Source organism: Nicotiana tabacum, chromosome 7 (genome assembly GCF_000715075.1).
Source record: "Nicotiana tabacum cultivar K326 chromosome 7, ASM71507v2, whole genome shotgun sequence".
Taxonomy (NCBI): Eukaryota; Viridiplantae; Streptophyta; class Magnoliopsida; order Solanales; family Solanaceae; genus Nicotiana; species Nicotiana tabacum.
In genome coordinates this window covers 108,576,467-108,588,974 of record NC_134086.1, presented here as the reverse complement: position 1 = coordinate 108,588,974, position 12,508 = coordinate 108,576,467, and the positions used below count along the sequence as shown (strand labels likewise).

General features: G+C 34.0%; 1 protein-coding gene across 1 annotated transcript; it reads right to left on the bottom strand.

Annotated features, from left to right (window-relative positions):
* Nucleotides 1-544: 544 nt before the first annotated feature.
* Nucleotides 545-5,541, bottom strand: LOC107816752 (beta-xylosidase/alpha-L-arabinofuranosidase 2). Its single transcript, XM_016642489.2, has 7 exons — nt 4,902-5,541; nt 3,432-3,719; nt 3,157-3,326; nt 2,970-3,067; nt 2,495-2,845; nt 1,928-2,344; nt 545-1,312 (listed from the first exon to the last, which is right to left on the bottom strand). Exons 1-7 carry the CDS (start codon nt 5,340-5,342, stop codon nt 738-740), a joined length of 2,340 nt encoding a protein of 779 aa, XP_016497975.1. The 5' UTR covers nt 5,343-5,541; the 3' UTR covers nt 545-737.
* Between the last annotated feature and the right edge of the window lie 6,967 nt (nt 5,542-12,508).

The window sequence follows — 12,508 nt, the reverse complement described above, 5'->3', positions numbered from 1 at the left end:
TAAAAAATTTCAAACTCCAGCATATGATGCTGCTGTTTTACCGGATTTTTAATAGTGTTTTTGTTCAAATTTTATTTTCACATGAAAAAGTGGCAAAATTCGATTACTTTTAAAATTATGGCTAATTATTAATTAGCAGTGGTAAATAAGGGTATTTCTGATTTTTTTTTCTCTACCTAAACGAACTATAGAATTTATCAGTTTTTCAACTTATGGCAAGTTTCTTTTATGGAGTAACGAACGAAATACTAACACCTAGGGACACAGACATTATCGTCAGCATTTTATTATGCTAGGATTATGTTATAATAATAATACTTTAACTTACTAATAATCTAGATGTTAAATATTTATACATGAATTTTCTCAGTGCAAACAAATCTATAGTATCGCTCTCTTTTGGGTTATCTATGTTAATTTTCTTTTCTATCACATCTTGAACCATTGGAACACCTCAAATCCATAGTTTTTTGTTCCATAATTTCTTTTGTTGTAATGTAGATATACCAAATAAAAAGGCAGAGAGAATAAAAAGAATAAGAAATAAATAAGAAGAAACTTCATTTAACTTTTAACATTTTCTTTCTTCTACATAAGTTGGACATTTTGACAAAATAAGAAATTTTGTTACAATTGCCTCAACTGATTGATAATTTCATATTTCCCACTCCCCTATTTGAGAAAAAGGAACAAATGATCCAAAAAAAAGGTAAAGAAATAGGACCATGAGGATTTCTTTAAATCCTCACAGTCAAGGAATGTCTCAAATCTCCTATATGAAGCACATGTAAACCTAAAGCAACTTTCTTGTTTCCAACCTCATCAACTACACTCAAATGCTTGCATACATCTAACTTGAACTTAACAATCCCTTCACTTTGTGGTGTCAAATGAATCTTTTGAAACTCCAACAAATGTTTCTGAGGTGCATTGTGAACTGAGGGTGGTGAAGTGAACAAGAAAACAGTGTGACTTCCACTCATTTTTCCAACATTCTTAACTCTCAAGTGAATGTCATATCCTAAGTTGCTGCAGCTCTGCTCATTAACAGCATCAATGGACTTGCACCTCGTCGATCGACAAGCATGTCCTTCCTCTAGAGGAATGGAGACATATTTTGGTGCTTGTACTAGGTGGTGTTTGTAGTTAGAGTAACTTAATCCATCTCCAAAGTTAAAAACAGTTGGACCTTTGTAGAACCTGTAACTTCTTCCAGGAAATCCTGTTTTAGGATCTGCCCTCATGTTCATGTTAGTCATATCAACTTTGTCTGCATATGATTGTGGATACCATGTCATTGGAAGCCTTCCACCTGCAACATTCCAAACAAAATTTATAAGGCATTTAGTCATAGGGGAATGTGTTAAAAATTATGATCTTGATTTAATGAGGCTTAACCACATGGATCAGGATAAAAAAAAATGGATAGACCGGTACACAAGGTATCCCATGATCAGACAAGACCCGAGAAAGGACCGCACCCCAAGGGTGTGATGTAGCCGAACACAAACATTAGTGACTGATTTGAACTCATGACCTATAGGTCACACTGAGACAACTTTTATCGTTGTTGCAAGGCTCTCCTTAAACCTCACAGCTCAGGATATATGCCTATATTAGGTACTAAAGGCACATGTGAAAGTTTTTCTTGAATTAGTCCGCCCACACTTCGACTACTAATAGCGGGATAAGACTATGCTACTATATGGGATATATTATCCTCACTAGATAGCGCAGTGAAGGACTCTTGCCTCACCCTCCCATTGACTTATGGCATCATCGACTTGCCTTTAAAACACCATAAGGTGGGGAGAGGGTTTGCCCTATGAAGGCCATTTATGCAGCATTGATGAACTAAACCTCTTAAAAAAGAAATTTAGATCTTGATTTGGTAAAGTTTACTTGAATATGGAAAGAGAAAACTTACTTGGATTGTAATATCCAAAGATGATATCAGCTAGGGCACCACCACCATCTTCACCAGGGAAACCAATCCAAACAATGCTTGTAACTTTAGGGTTATCAACAGCAAATTGTACATCCATACCACCTCCAGACATGATAACTAGGATTACAGGTCCCTTTGAAACACTAGCAACCTCAGTTATAAGAAGTGATTGTTGTCCAGGGAGTGTTATATTTACTCTGTCCTTGCTCTCCCTCTCAACAGATTGATCTGATCCCATTACCAATACCACAGCATCAGCTGCAGCTGCTATTTTCTTGGCATCATCAGCTAGTGCTGGGTCACAAGACACACTGGCATTGAAACAGCCTGGGTGGTAAACTGTAGCAACTGATGCATTTAGTCCTTGCAGTGGAGTTGTTAACTTGCATGGAGTGCCTGCAAGTTTTAAAGAAATTGAATACAAGAAACTAGTGTTTTTTTAACTTATATACACTGAATGTGTAACGAATCTTTACACCGTCAGTGTATAGGACTTAAAGTCATTTCATTAATGGGATTGTTTGTAGGAAAGTATCCAAAGTGTACCTTCATAACTGCCAATCATGGTATAGCCAACATTGGCATTAGGGCCAATGACTGCTAAAGACTTGATCGATTTGGGGGACAGAGGTAATGATCCTGCACTGTTTTTAAGCAAGACAATTCCTTGTCTTGCTGCTTCACGAGCTAGCTCTTGGTGTTCTGGGGAGCACACATCTTTGGGACCAAGGCTTCCATAGGCATGGTTTTTCGGATCACCATCAAAGAATCCAAGTCTCATTAGCGTAGCAAAGTTGTTTGAGACTGCTCTATCGATAACTGATTCATTTACTAGTCCTTGGTTTACAGCACCTTGAGTGTATTTACCAAGCCAAGAACCACAATTCAGGTCCAGCCCTATCACATTTAGCAAATTCTTGATTTAGTGAGGTCAAAACAAGCATGTCACATTATATATGTTTGCTTAGGACTGATGTTATCGTTGATTTAGTCCAACTAAAAGGGGCTGAAAATGGTTAACCTGAATTTAGAGACAAAGCTGCAGTCTCCTCTGGTGTCTTGGTGTAGTGTTGAGCCCAGTATATCTCATTTAATGAATCACAATCAGTAACAATATATCTGTATGTACCATACTTGTATTAGTTCATGAATTCCTCCAAATATTTTTCGAAAGATTATAATATTACATATGAAACAGTCAAATATACCCATTTAATTTCCATTGTCCTCTGATAACACCAGCCAAAAGGTCATGATCACCACAGGTAGGCTTGCCATTGACTTGGTTGTAAGAACACATCACACTGGCTACATTTCCATCAACAACACAACTCTTGAATGGAGGATTAAATGTATCATCTAAATCTTGCTGTGTTACCTACTCACCACAACAAAAAGAACACAATGTTTACTAGTATCATAATAAAAATAGACTAATTGTTTTTGCAGGTTTTCAAGAAAGAGGGCAATAATAGAGCAATACCTTAGCGTTGAAATTGTAACGTTGGATTCCTTTCCAATCATCGACATCATAAGCTGTATAGTGCTTACAGCAAGAAGCAACCTTGAGCATGTCTTTCTTACCATCATCGCGCTGCTGCAAACCTTTAACATAAGCTACACCATACTTGCTGGCGAGTGTTGGATCTTCTCCTGGTGTTTCTTGGCCTCTTCCCCATCTGGGATCGCGGTAAATGTTCACATTTGGTGACCAATATGTCAAGCCTGCTAAACCAACATTGTACATTGCTCTAGCCTCAGTGGATACCGCCTGTAAACATTACTATCTTTTGAGTTCAAGTTGTATGCGCTGATAAACACAAATTAGTAATCTGGTAGCAAAAATGGTAACTAACATGCTATGACAGATCAATGTAAAATAAATCTTAACACTGTCATTGTATATAATGTAAATCCATTTTTTTTAATCTTTAACTTCCAACTGCTTTTTTGAGCATTAATCACATGAAGATCTAAACAGGACAAGTCATTTTCCTATCAAAAAGGACAGTATAATATATCCCTATCATAACCGTATGGTTGGATGGGCAATTTAGCATGATTGATTGGTTAATGAATGATTGGTTGGTGCATGGATTTGTCAATTATGGTCATTCAAAAAAGATGTAAACATCTCAACCAAACTTCTGAACTTAAAAAAAAAAAAAAAAAAAAAAAAAAAAAAACTTCTGAACTTAATGCAATCTTTTACGTGACTAAATAAAATATTTTGCAAGCTGGAATTCTTTTTAAAATACATGCCCAAATGGGTAAACTTTTCCAACAAAAAATATTTGCATATATCTTAGTTTCTTATGTCCACTTAATTATTAAATAAACATGCTTTTTGCTGATTTAAGAATCCATTGTTCGAAAAATGACTCCATCCTACTTCCCAAAAGTAAATCTCTAAAGGATCTGTTTATTGGCCCTTTTTAATTTCACACGGCAAATAGTTTTAACAATCAATTTAACATCAACAAGACGACATATGAACATGTATTAGTCATAAAATTGGACACAAGTTAGTGCCGTCTTCAAAAAATACAATCTATGATTTAAAGAAATTAAAAAAAAAAAACAGTGGTCTTAAGATAATGCCATGATGGCGACGTACGTCTACAAATTGGCCTTCACCTTTTTATTATCTTGTTAGAAGTTTATAGGTTATTTGTTTTCTAATGAACAACAAATCACCAATCAAGCATTTATTACGAAATGGCTATTATTACGAAATGGCTAATAATTCAATTTTCAAGAAGAAGAAAAAAGTTTTACGCTATCAGGTAGCTAAAAAATAATTAAAGGTGACCGCTCATAATCAGTGGAACTAGTATGCTGAAAAATTAGGACAGTAAAGTGCACTAATTTAAAAGATAAACACTAAGATACCAATCTAATAATAACAAGAAATAATGATGAACAAAGGTGAAAGAAGGAGCAATAATATTACCTTTCCAATGGTTTCAAACAGAGTCTCATTGAAAGAAGCAGAAGTGAGAATGGGTTGAGGGAAGCTAGTGGCACCAGGAACTACACCATTAAATTTAACTCCAGGACCAGTGTATGAAATCCCATGTAAAGCCTCAGACCACCACTCATATTTTGGAATTCCAAGTCTACTTACACTTCCAGCTGTATTCACCAACATAGTAATTTTTTCCTCCAATGTTAATCTTTTTACTAGATCATTTACCCTGGCTGACACATCCAATGAGACATCACAAAAGCCAAAGTTCTTTACCCCAGGATTGTTTGCAACATCACAAGCAAAAGCAGGAGATGTAGTTTGAGCCAAAACTGGCTTGAATTCTAAGGCAAAATGGCTTAAAATAAAGAAGAAACAGAGCAAAACAGAGTGTTGTTTCTTCATATTATTATACGTCAAGGCCATTGCCTTGTTAAAGAAAAAAAATAAAAATGAAGAACTAAGAAGAAAAGCTGTGAAATGAGAGGCAAAATCTTGGTTTCTTTATAGGAGGAGAAGAAGAGTTGTATAGACATAATAGCAAACGCATGTTGTTTTGTAGCAACCCGTGATGGATAAATGAAAAAAATTAAATAAAACTTTATTAATGGGGTCCATTTACGTGACTTGTTTATACCTTATATTAGAAATATATAAAGAGAATCTGCTGTCTTTCTTTCTCTACTGTCCAATTATTTTCTGTAAATTGGTAAGATGTGGTCGGTAAAAAGATTTTTTCCTGAATTTCTATAGGGTGCTTTTTGTTTGCAAGTTCCTTGGAGAGTGTGAAGACACAGATTACGTTGGGTTTCAAGATTTACTTTGGGTATAACACGTGGGGTCGCTGTAATGGTAAGCAACTTTCATGAGGGAAACATGTCGGGAGACTATTTGGAAACAACCTATCTATCTCAGGGTAGGGGTAAAGTCTGCGTATACACTGACCTCCCCAGATCCCATTTAGCGGGATTATACTGGATTGTTATTGTTGTATAACATGAAATCAATAAAAGAATAAATGATTAATTAGATAGTATGTTGATTCATACGCATTTTGGATTTTAACTTAGGTATACATTAAAAAATTTAGATTAATAGTGAACTTTAATATATATGTTGTAAGAGACGATTATCAATTCTTTTACACGGTTAATATGTAAAAATTAAACTGCTGGGGCGTCCGCCTCTAGGATTTGGAAGTGGCGGGGTTATCACTATCGAATAAAAATTTAAGCAAATGCTGGCGTGGGAATCGAACGTACACAGCGCATTAAAAGTTAAATCGTGTCCCCAAATCAACTAATGTAACTGTCTAATCTTTGAGTCTTAATGTGTCAATCAAAATATATACGTGTTATTTGAAATATATACACATATTGACATATATTTTTCTCAAAATTATCGAGAGCTAGTGACCCCTTACCCTAAGGGTAGGTCCGCCTCTGATTGTACTTATTTCTGTTGTATGTTGATTACTAACCAAGAAATGATGGAGAAACTAATGGTTAGCTAAATTTGTCTAAGTTTACAGCTAGCGATTAGTGATTTACAGGAATGTCTTTTAAGATAACAAAATTACCAAAATGTTATACTTTAAAATTCTAACCTCGTGAGTTTGAATCTCAAAAACTCAATGACGTTAGGGTAAAAGTAAACAATATGGCGAAGACTATTTTGTCATGGATGTAATTTTTCTGGTTTATCGTACAAAATCTCTTTAATGCTATTTCCATGTGCAGATTGCTTGTTAAATGAATTTTGTTTGTTAGAGCATCTTCTTTATGATTCATATAATTCCCTTTTATTAAAATGAATTAAAGTGGTCCAATCCCATGGGAAATTATTGATACTTAACCTCGATCTCTCAAATGATTCACGGTTGTCCTTTATCTATAATGTATGTATTTTTTGGTATATGCATCTTAATAATTGTTTATATTCTAATTGACGATTGACATAACAATACTATATATTAAGGGTGTACATAGACTGATCACGCTCAACTATGCCTTATAAAAGGACAATGCGGACGTTGCAAATATAACCTGAGTATTTATGCCCAGAGTCGAATCCACAGAGAATTAACCTATCAATTACTTTCGTTGGACTTACTAAATTCTTTAGAATCAACTTCCCCAAACGTTGTGAATAACAGTTGATGGTATATTTAATAACTAAGATTGAAAGTCAATAAACAGTTGTAAACTAAATATGCTTAATTTGTGAACAATAATAAGAAGGTTCTAAGGTAGTGATTTTCTTTATTGATGGAATCCCTTCTGTTTATGTTTCATATAGATTTACCAACACATCTCTATCAATCATGAACACTCTTTTTACCGTGAATCTCTCCCGAGTAATCATGATAATTTACTAGACGCACTCTCCCGAGATACGCTAGTTGGCTTTGTTTATTACAGTTCACTTTAGATTGCAATCAAGACTTCATTATCCCTAATCACACCTTTAAACCCGCAGTTATAGATCTCTCTTATACTTTGGGAGTGGTGTTGTTCAACAATCACCTAAATATGCACTCTCTTCCGAGTTATGCACACTAATTAGGCACAACTAATTGAGGATCATGTCAATTAACTATAACAAATACGTAATTGAATAAATAGAGATTAAACTAGCAAACTATATTAACATAATCAAGAAGTTCATCCTTCAATAGGTTCCATCAAAACTCTAGACAAAGGATTTAGCTACTCATGACAATGGGTAAATAAACTATGAAAACATTCATGATTAAAATTGCCAGAAAAATAAAGAGAAGAAGAAAATATGATATTTTGGGTGATCTCTCACACTTGTTTTTCTTGCCAAAGTACTCTCTAAAACATTACATGCCTCCCTTGGACGAGTTCTATTGTTTAATATAGGGTTTTGGGCTAAAAATTCCGTGTTTTGCACTTTAGTCCCTCAAATTTTCGCTTCCTATCGCGGTCCTACCGCGGTTATGCCAGGACCGCGGCCAACTAGCCTCTCAGAATCCGCAACAGCCTTCTGCCACGGTCCGACCGCGGTTACACCGGGACCGCGGCAGTCCATCTCCAGTTCTGGTTTTGCTGCCTTCGCATGGTGCACTTAGCGGACATTGTAGGATTGGCCTCTTTTTCTCCGTAATTGATCCCAAAAGTACTCCATAGACTTCTTTTATTGTATATAGCCTGCAAAGCATGAAAAGCACTAATCAGAGCATTTTGTCATCACTTTTTATCATAAAAACTATACAAGAAGGTAGTTCTGTAGGGCCTAATTATAGTCCAATTCACCTATTATCATGGACCGGGTTGGTTCGGTCTTTATTAAAACCAAATCAAACAGATTATATCGGGTTGGATTGGTTCGGTTTTATCGGGTTTTTTCGGGTTTTCGGTTTTTTTTTACATGAATATTATTTCAATCTTACTTTGTTAAATTTTTTATAAGTAAATATATATTTAGTAAAACTTAAAAAATTGACAAGCATATGATCTATTAAAATAATTTTATATGAGAATTTTGTTGACAACACATGATAGTTACTTTTTTAGTCGTCTAACAATATATTTTCGTTCAACGAATACTTTTAAGGTTAAACGAATTTATTAATTAAACATAAATGAATATGCTACATATTTAATTATATGTTCTATTTAATTTTATATTGTCGAAATACCACTTCAAATTCGAAAAAAGATATAAGAATTTAATAAATCTTGACATATGAACATTGAAGAACAAAGAGATTGATGCGCATTTCAGTAACACATGATAAGAAAATAATCATATAACCCATTACGTAAGGTTAATAAAAATGGAGTACTTCATATTCTATTAAATATTACATCCCATAAGAGAATCCCAAATATTTTTAGAATCTTTGTAAAGAAAAAATCGTAAAAGTATATATAAAAATTATATATTTATATATCGGTTTGGTTCGGGTTTTTTTTACTCAATACCAAACCAAGTCAAACCAAACCTAATCGAATTTTTTAATCAGTTTGGTTTGACTTTTCGGTTCGGTTTGGTTTTCCAGTTCGGTTTGTACACCCATACTATATATATGTAGACATATAATATAACAGAAGGCAAGGACACTCAACCATATTTACGTTCTTATTTAACTAATTGTTTATATATAATTCAAAGCTTCTTAAATGTTTTCCTATGTATAGGATTAATGTTGTCGTCCTTTTGTTTCGAAGGATAACATTTTATTAGTAAAGAACGAGAGAAAGAAAAAAATTCATTCAATAATATTCCCTTTTGCAAAATTATCTTTTACATGAATACATATATATCATACGCATATGCTTCATGTAGTCTGATATTAATTTTTCTGATTGGATGGATTAAGAAAATATACATTAACTAATGCAATATCAATTGGCCTTTGTTGGTGGTAATAAATAATATCTACATTATTTTATGTAAAACATACAAATTATATTGTGTGAAATAGAAGTGGAACAAGAGTGCATATATTAACAATATAACGATAAATGTAATTAAAGACGCGAAAAATTAGATGCACCGTACCCTAATATCTTCTTCTTATTTGGAGTGTTTTTTTAAAATGTTTTTTGGGTCAAAGAGAGCTTATACTATACCATTGCAATAAGAACATATGTACAAAGAGGTATACAACGTCATTGACAAGCCAAAGTCCAAGGATACAGACTTCCAAGACACTCTTTATCTTAGTGTTTTCAACAATTTTTTGCTATGGAATGATCAACACTTCAACAGTATTAGAGAAGTCAGAAAAATTATGTTTCTAATTGAAGTAAGAAAATAAACAAAGAAAACTGTCCACACGTATGTGCATGTACGGACACATTTTATAATAGTTCATCCATTTGTTTTTACATAGCAAAAATGAAAACAAAAAATGCTCAATTGAACAAGAACAAGTTAATAACGTCAATTTGTTTAATTAAGCATAAAACCACGGATCTAATTCAACATAAATAATTAGCTCATGAGATGAGTACTTTTACTAGTCCAGTTTTAAATGTAGTATGACGCAAATAGGATATTTTTGTGTTATTATTGATCTTTTAACCCAGATAATAAAAGTTTTGAGAAAATGGTATGGCGCCAGATATTAAAGCACATTCGCTAGAAATTTAGCAAGTTATGGTGATTTGCTTGAATTTGTGACAATATCCCGACGAATCACCATAATTAATTGGGATCTTATCATTTTTACCCGTGCCTGAAACTATTTATATCTGGTAATCGAAAAAGTGTATAATATTTGTATAATTATTATATATAACATACATCATGTATATATATAATATATACAAAATAAAAATTTTATATATTTTTTTCGGCAGATAGTGTCATTTTTCCTAATTAATTCAGCATTGTAGTTGAATTCATAATGCTTCAAAATTATGGCAATCGCCCCGATCGCTTCTCAAAATTCCGACCAGAATATTTCAAAATTAAGTTAGAGGTTATTTTTTTAAAACTTTTCTTGACGGGATAAAATTTAAATGGATAAACATAAAAGATTTATCTAGCATAATTTTCAATTTTTAAATCGTAATGGATGCGGAATCTAACAATATTTTACCTGTGTTTGAAATTTATATAAATTTGGAAAGAAAAAAAAAAGTCGAGGTAAAAAACCGCCGAACCGCCAACTTGTATCATATGGTCCCCAGTAGTGTCAAGTGGGAGTTTAGCAGTGTGGAGTGTAGGGCATATAGAGCATGCATAGGTCGAGTAGTACTGTAGTATTAGCAGTATACTGTGTATTAGAGGACAACTGCCCCGTGAAATTTTCATTGGGTGGTTGGCTCACATTTGGGATAACTTTCTTCTACTCCTCTTTCCTCTGTCCATTCCACTTTTTTTAAATCTTTCCACAGCTGTCAATTTTCTGGATGTCTTTATTGGAACAAAAAATATTCCCTAAAGTTCAGTAATAATGCGTGAGATTTAAACTCGACTAGCTGCCCAATAAAGTCAATCGAATGAAATCATGAATATTGTTAACCGAACTACAAGAAATATAAACACTTTCCGGGGTTGAGCTAGACTTTTCACAAAAATATTATTTCTCCAAATTAGAGGTACGAATTTCAATCAAAATTCGTCCTACTAAGTTTAGAATTAGGAATTCTTTAAGAAACTCAAAATAGGCTTCCCACTAGGGATAAATAGGGTAAATACTTGTTCACACTAGGTGTTTAAACCAAATCAATTTAATTTATCATGGTTAAGTGATTTTTGATAAAATAAAATATACATTGATCAATCATGTATAAGTAATAGAGTGAATATGCAATAATCTATCATGTTTTTACTGGTTTGATGTAAATGTGGTAAATTTTTACAATAAAAAACTACAGCACAGTTGGTGGCGCGAGGTCAAAGGAATTACGCCAAAAGAGACAAGAGTGCCAACTGTGCAGATTCACACACGTGACATAGAAATGTAGAAATGGATAATGCCTTTATAATTATCAATCCTTGCTTACGTCGGATAATAGGCTCTCCTTCCCGCTTCTTGTTCTTTTTATTTTTCTTTTTTTTGGTTGTAAAGATAGTTTTATATCCGAAGTCCGGAACCTAAATAATATGTGTTTGGACTCAAAACACACAAATAAGTGTATTAAAAAAACGACATTTCTATATATAGCGTGCAACAACAACACGCTATATATTAACAGTAACGTCTGCCGTTATGTATAGCGTGTTGTTGTTACACGCTATATGTGTCAGACGATTTGACTTCTCATATAGCGTGTTCAAATTAAACGCTATATATAGCATATGATTTGAAAACGCTATATATAGCGTTTAATTTGACCTCGTCTTCTTCCTCAACAGAACCCTCCCCCATTTTTTTACAAACTCTCCCTTCTCCTTCTGGTCCCCCCACCCCAACTGCTCGACAATCTAAAAAAAAATTGTGGGCCCCTCCCGTCACACAAAAGGTCAGGAACGTAGGTCCTCCATCGTAGTAGAGCATTCTGGACTCGTGGTTTATCTCCTTCGTCTTCAAATTTTCACGCAATACACACACAACAACGAGGTATTTCGATTTATTTTATGTCCAAACTTGTATAATAATGTATATCACTGCCTATTGAATGTGTTTCCATGTCCTTTTGTGTTGTATTTGCAAAACTAGTATGTTATATTTATCCGGACTTAGATGTTAGTGTAAAATTTAGATTTAATGGAATACGCTCAAGCTTCCATTCAACAATCGTCCCCGGGTTAAACTGCTGCAGTGCAGCCATGTACCTAGGGAGATCTGCAAATGACTTATCCCAGTTACCATAAACTATTTCAAACGCTCTTTTCCGTCCGAGATATGTCTTTCTTTTAGTAATTGTATGGCCATGTTCCTGGTGGACTGCTGTAATGCACTCTTTGATTTTATACCTTATGGTTGCTTCGATGTGTGGAATAAGAACAAGAGAAATCAAGTCAATATCCAAGTTGAAATGATTCTCGTTGAATGTGTCCATTTCGCATGTGTGGGTGAGAATGTATTTACCCACTTTCCATAGACCTGTCTTCTTCTTCATCGCACACAACATCCAATGACATGGCCAAAACCACCTGCTACAAACAAC

What these genes read in the sequence shown, in the direction of transcription:
- LOC107816752 (XM_016642489.2), bottom strand. Translation starts at nt 5,342, where the DNA reads ATGGCCTTGACGTATAATAATATGAAGAAACAACACTCTGTTTTGCTC. An exon ending in GTTACAATTTCAACGCTAAG is followed by an intron (nt 3,327 to 3,431) that starts GTATTGCTCTAT and finishes TGTGGTGAGTAG; the next exon opens with GTAACACAGCAAGATTTAGA. An exon ending in AGCTTTGTCTCTAAATTCAG is followed by an intron (nt 2,846 to 2,969) that starts GTTAACCATTTT and finishes TAAATGTGATAG; the next exon opens with GGCTGGACCTGAATTGTGGT.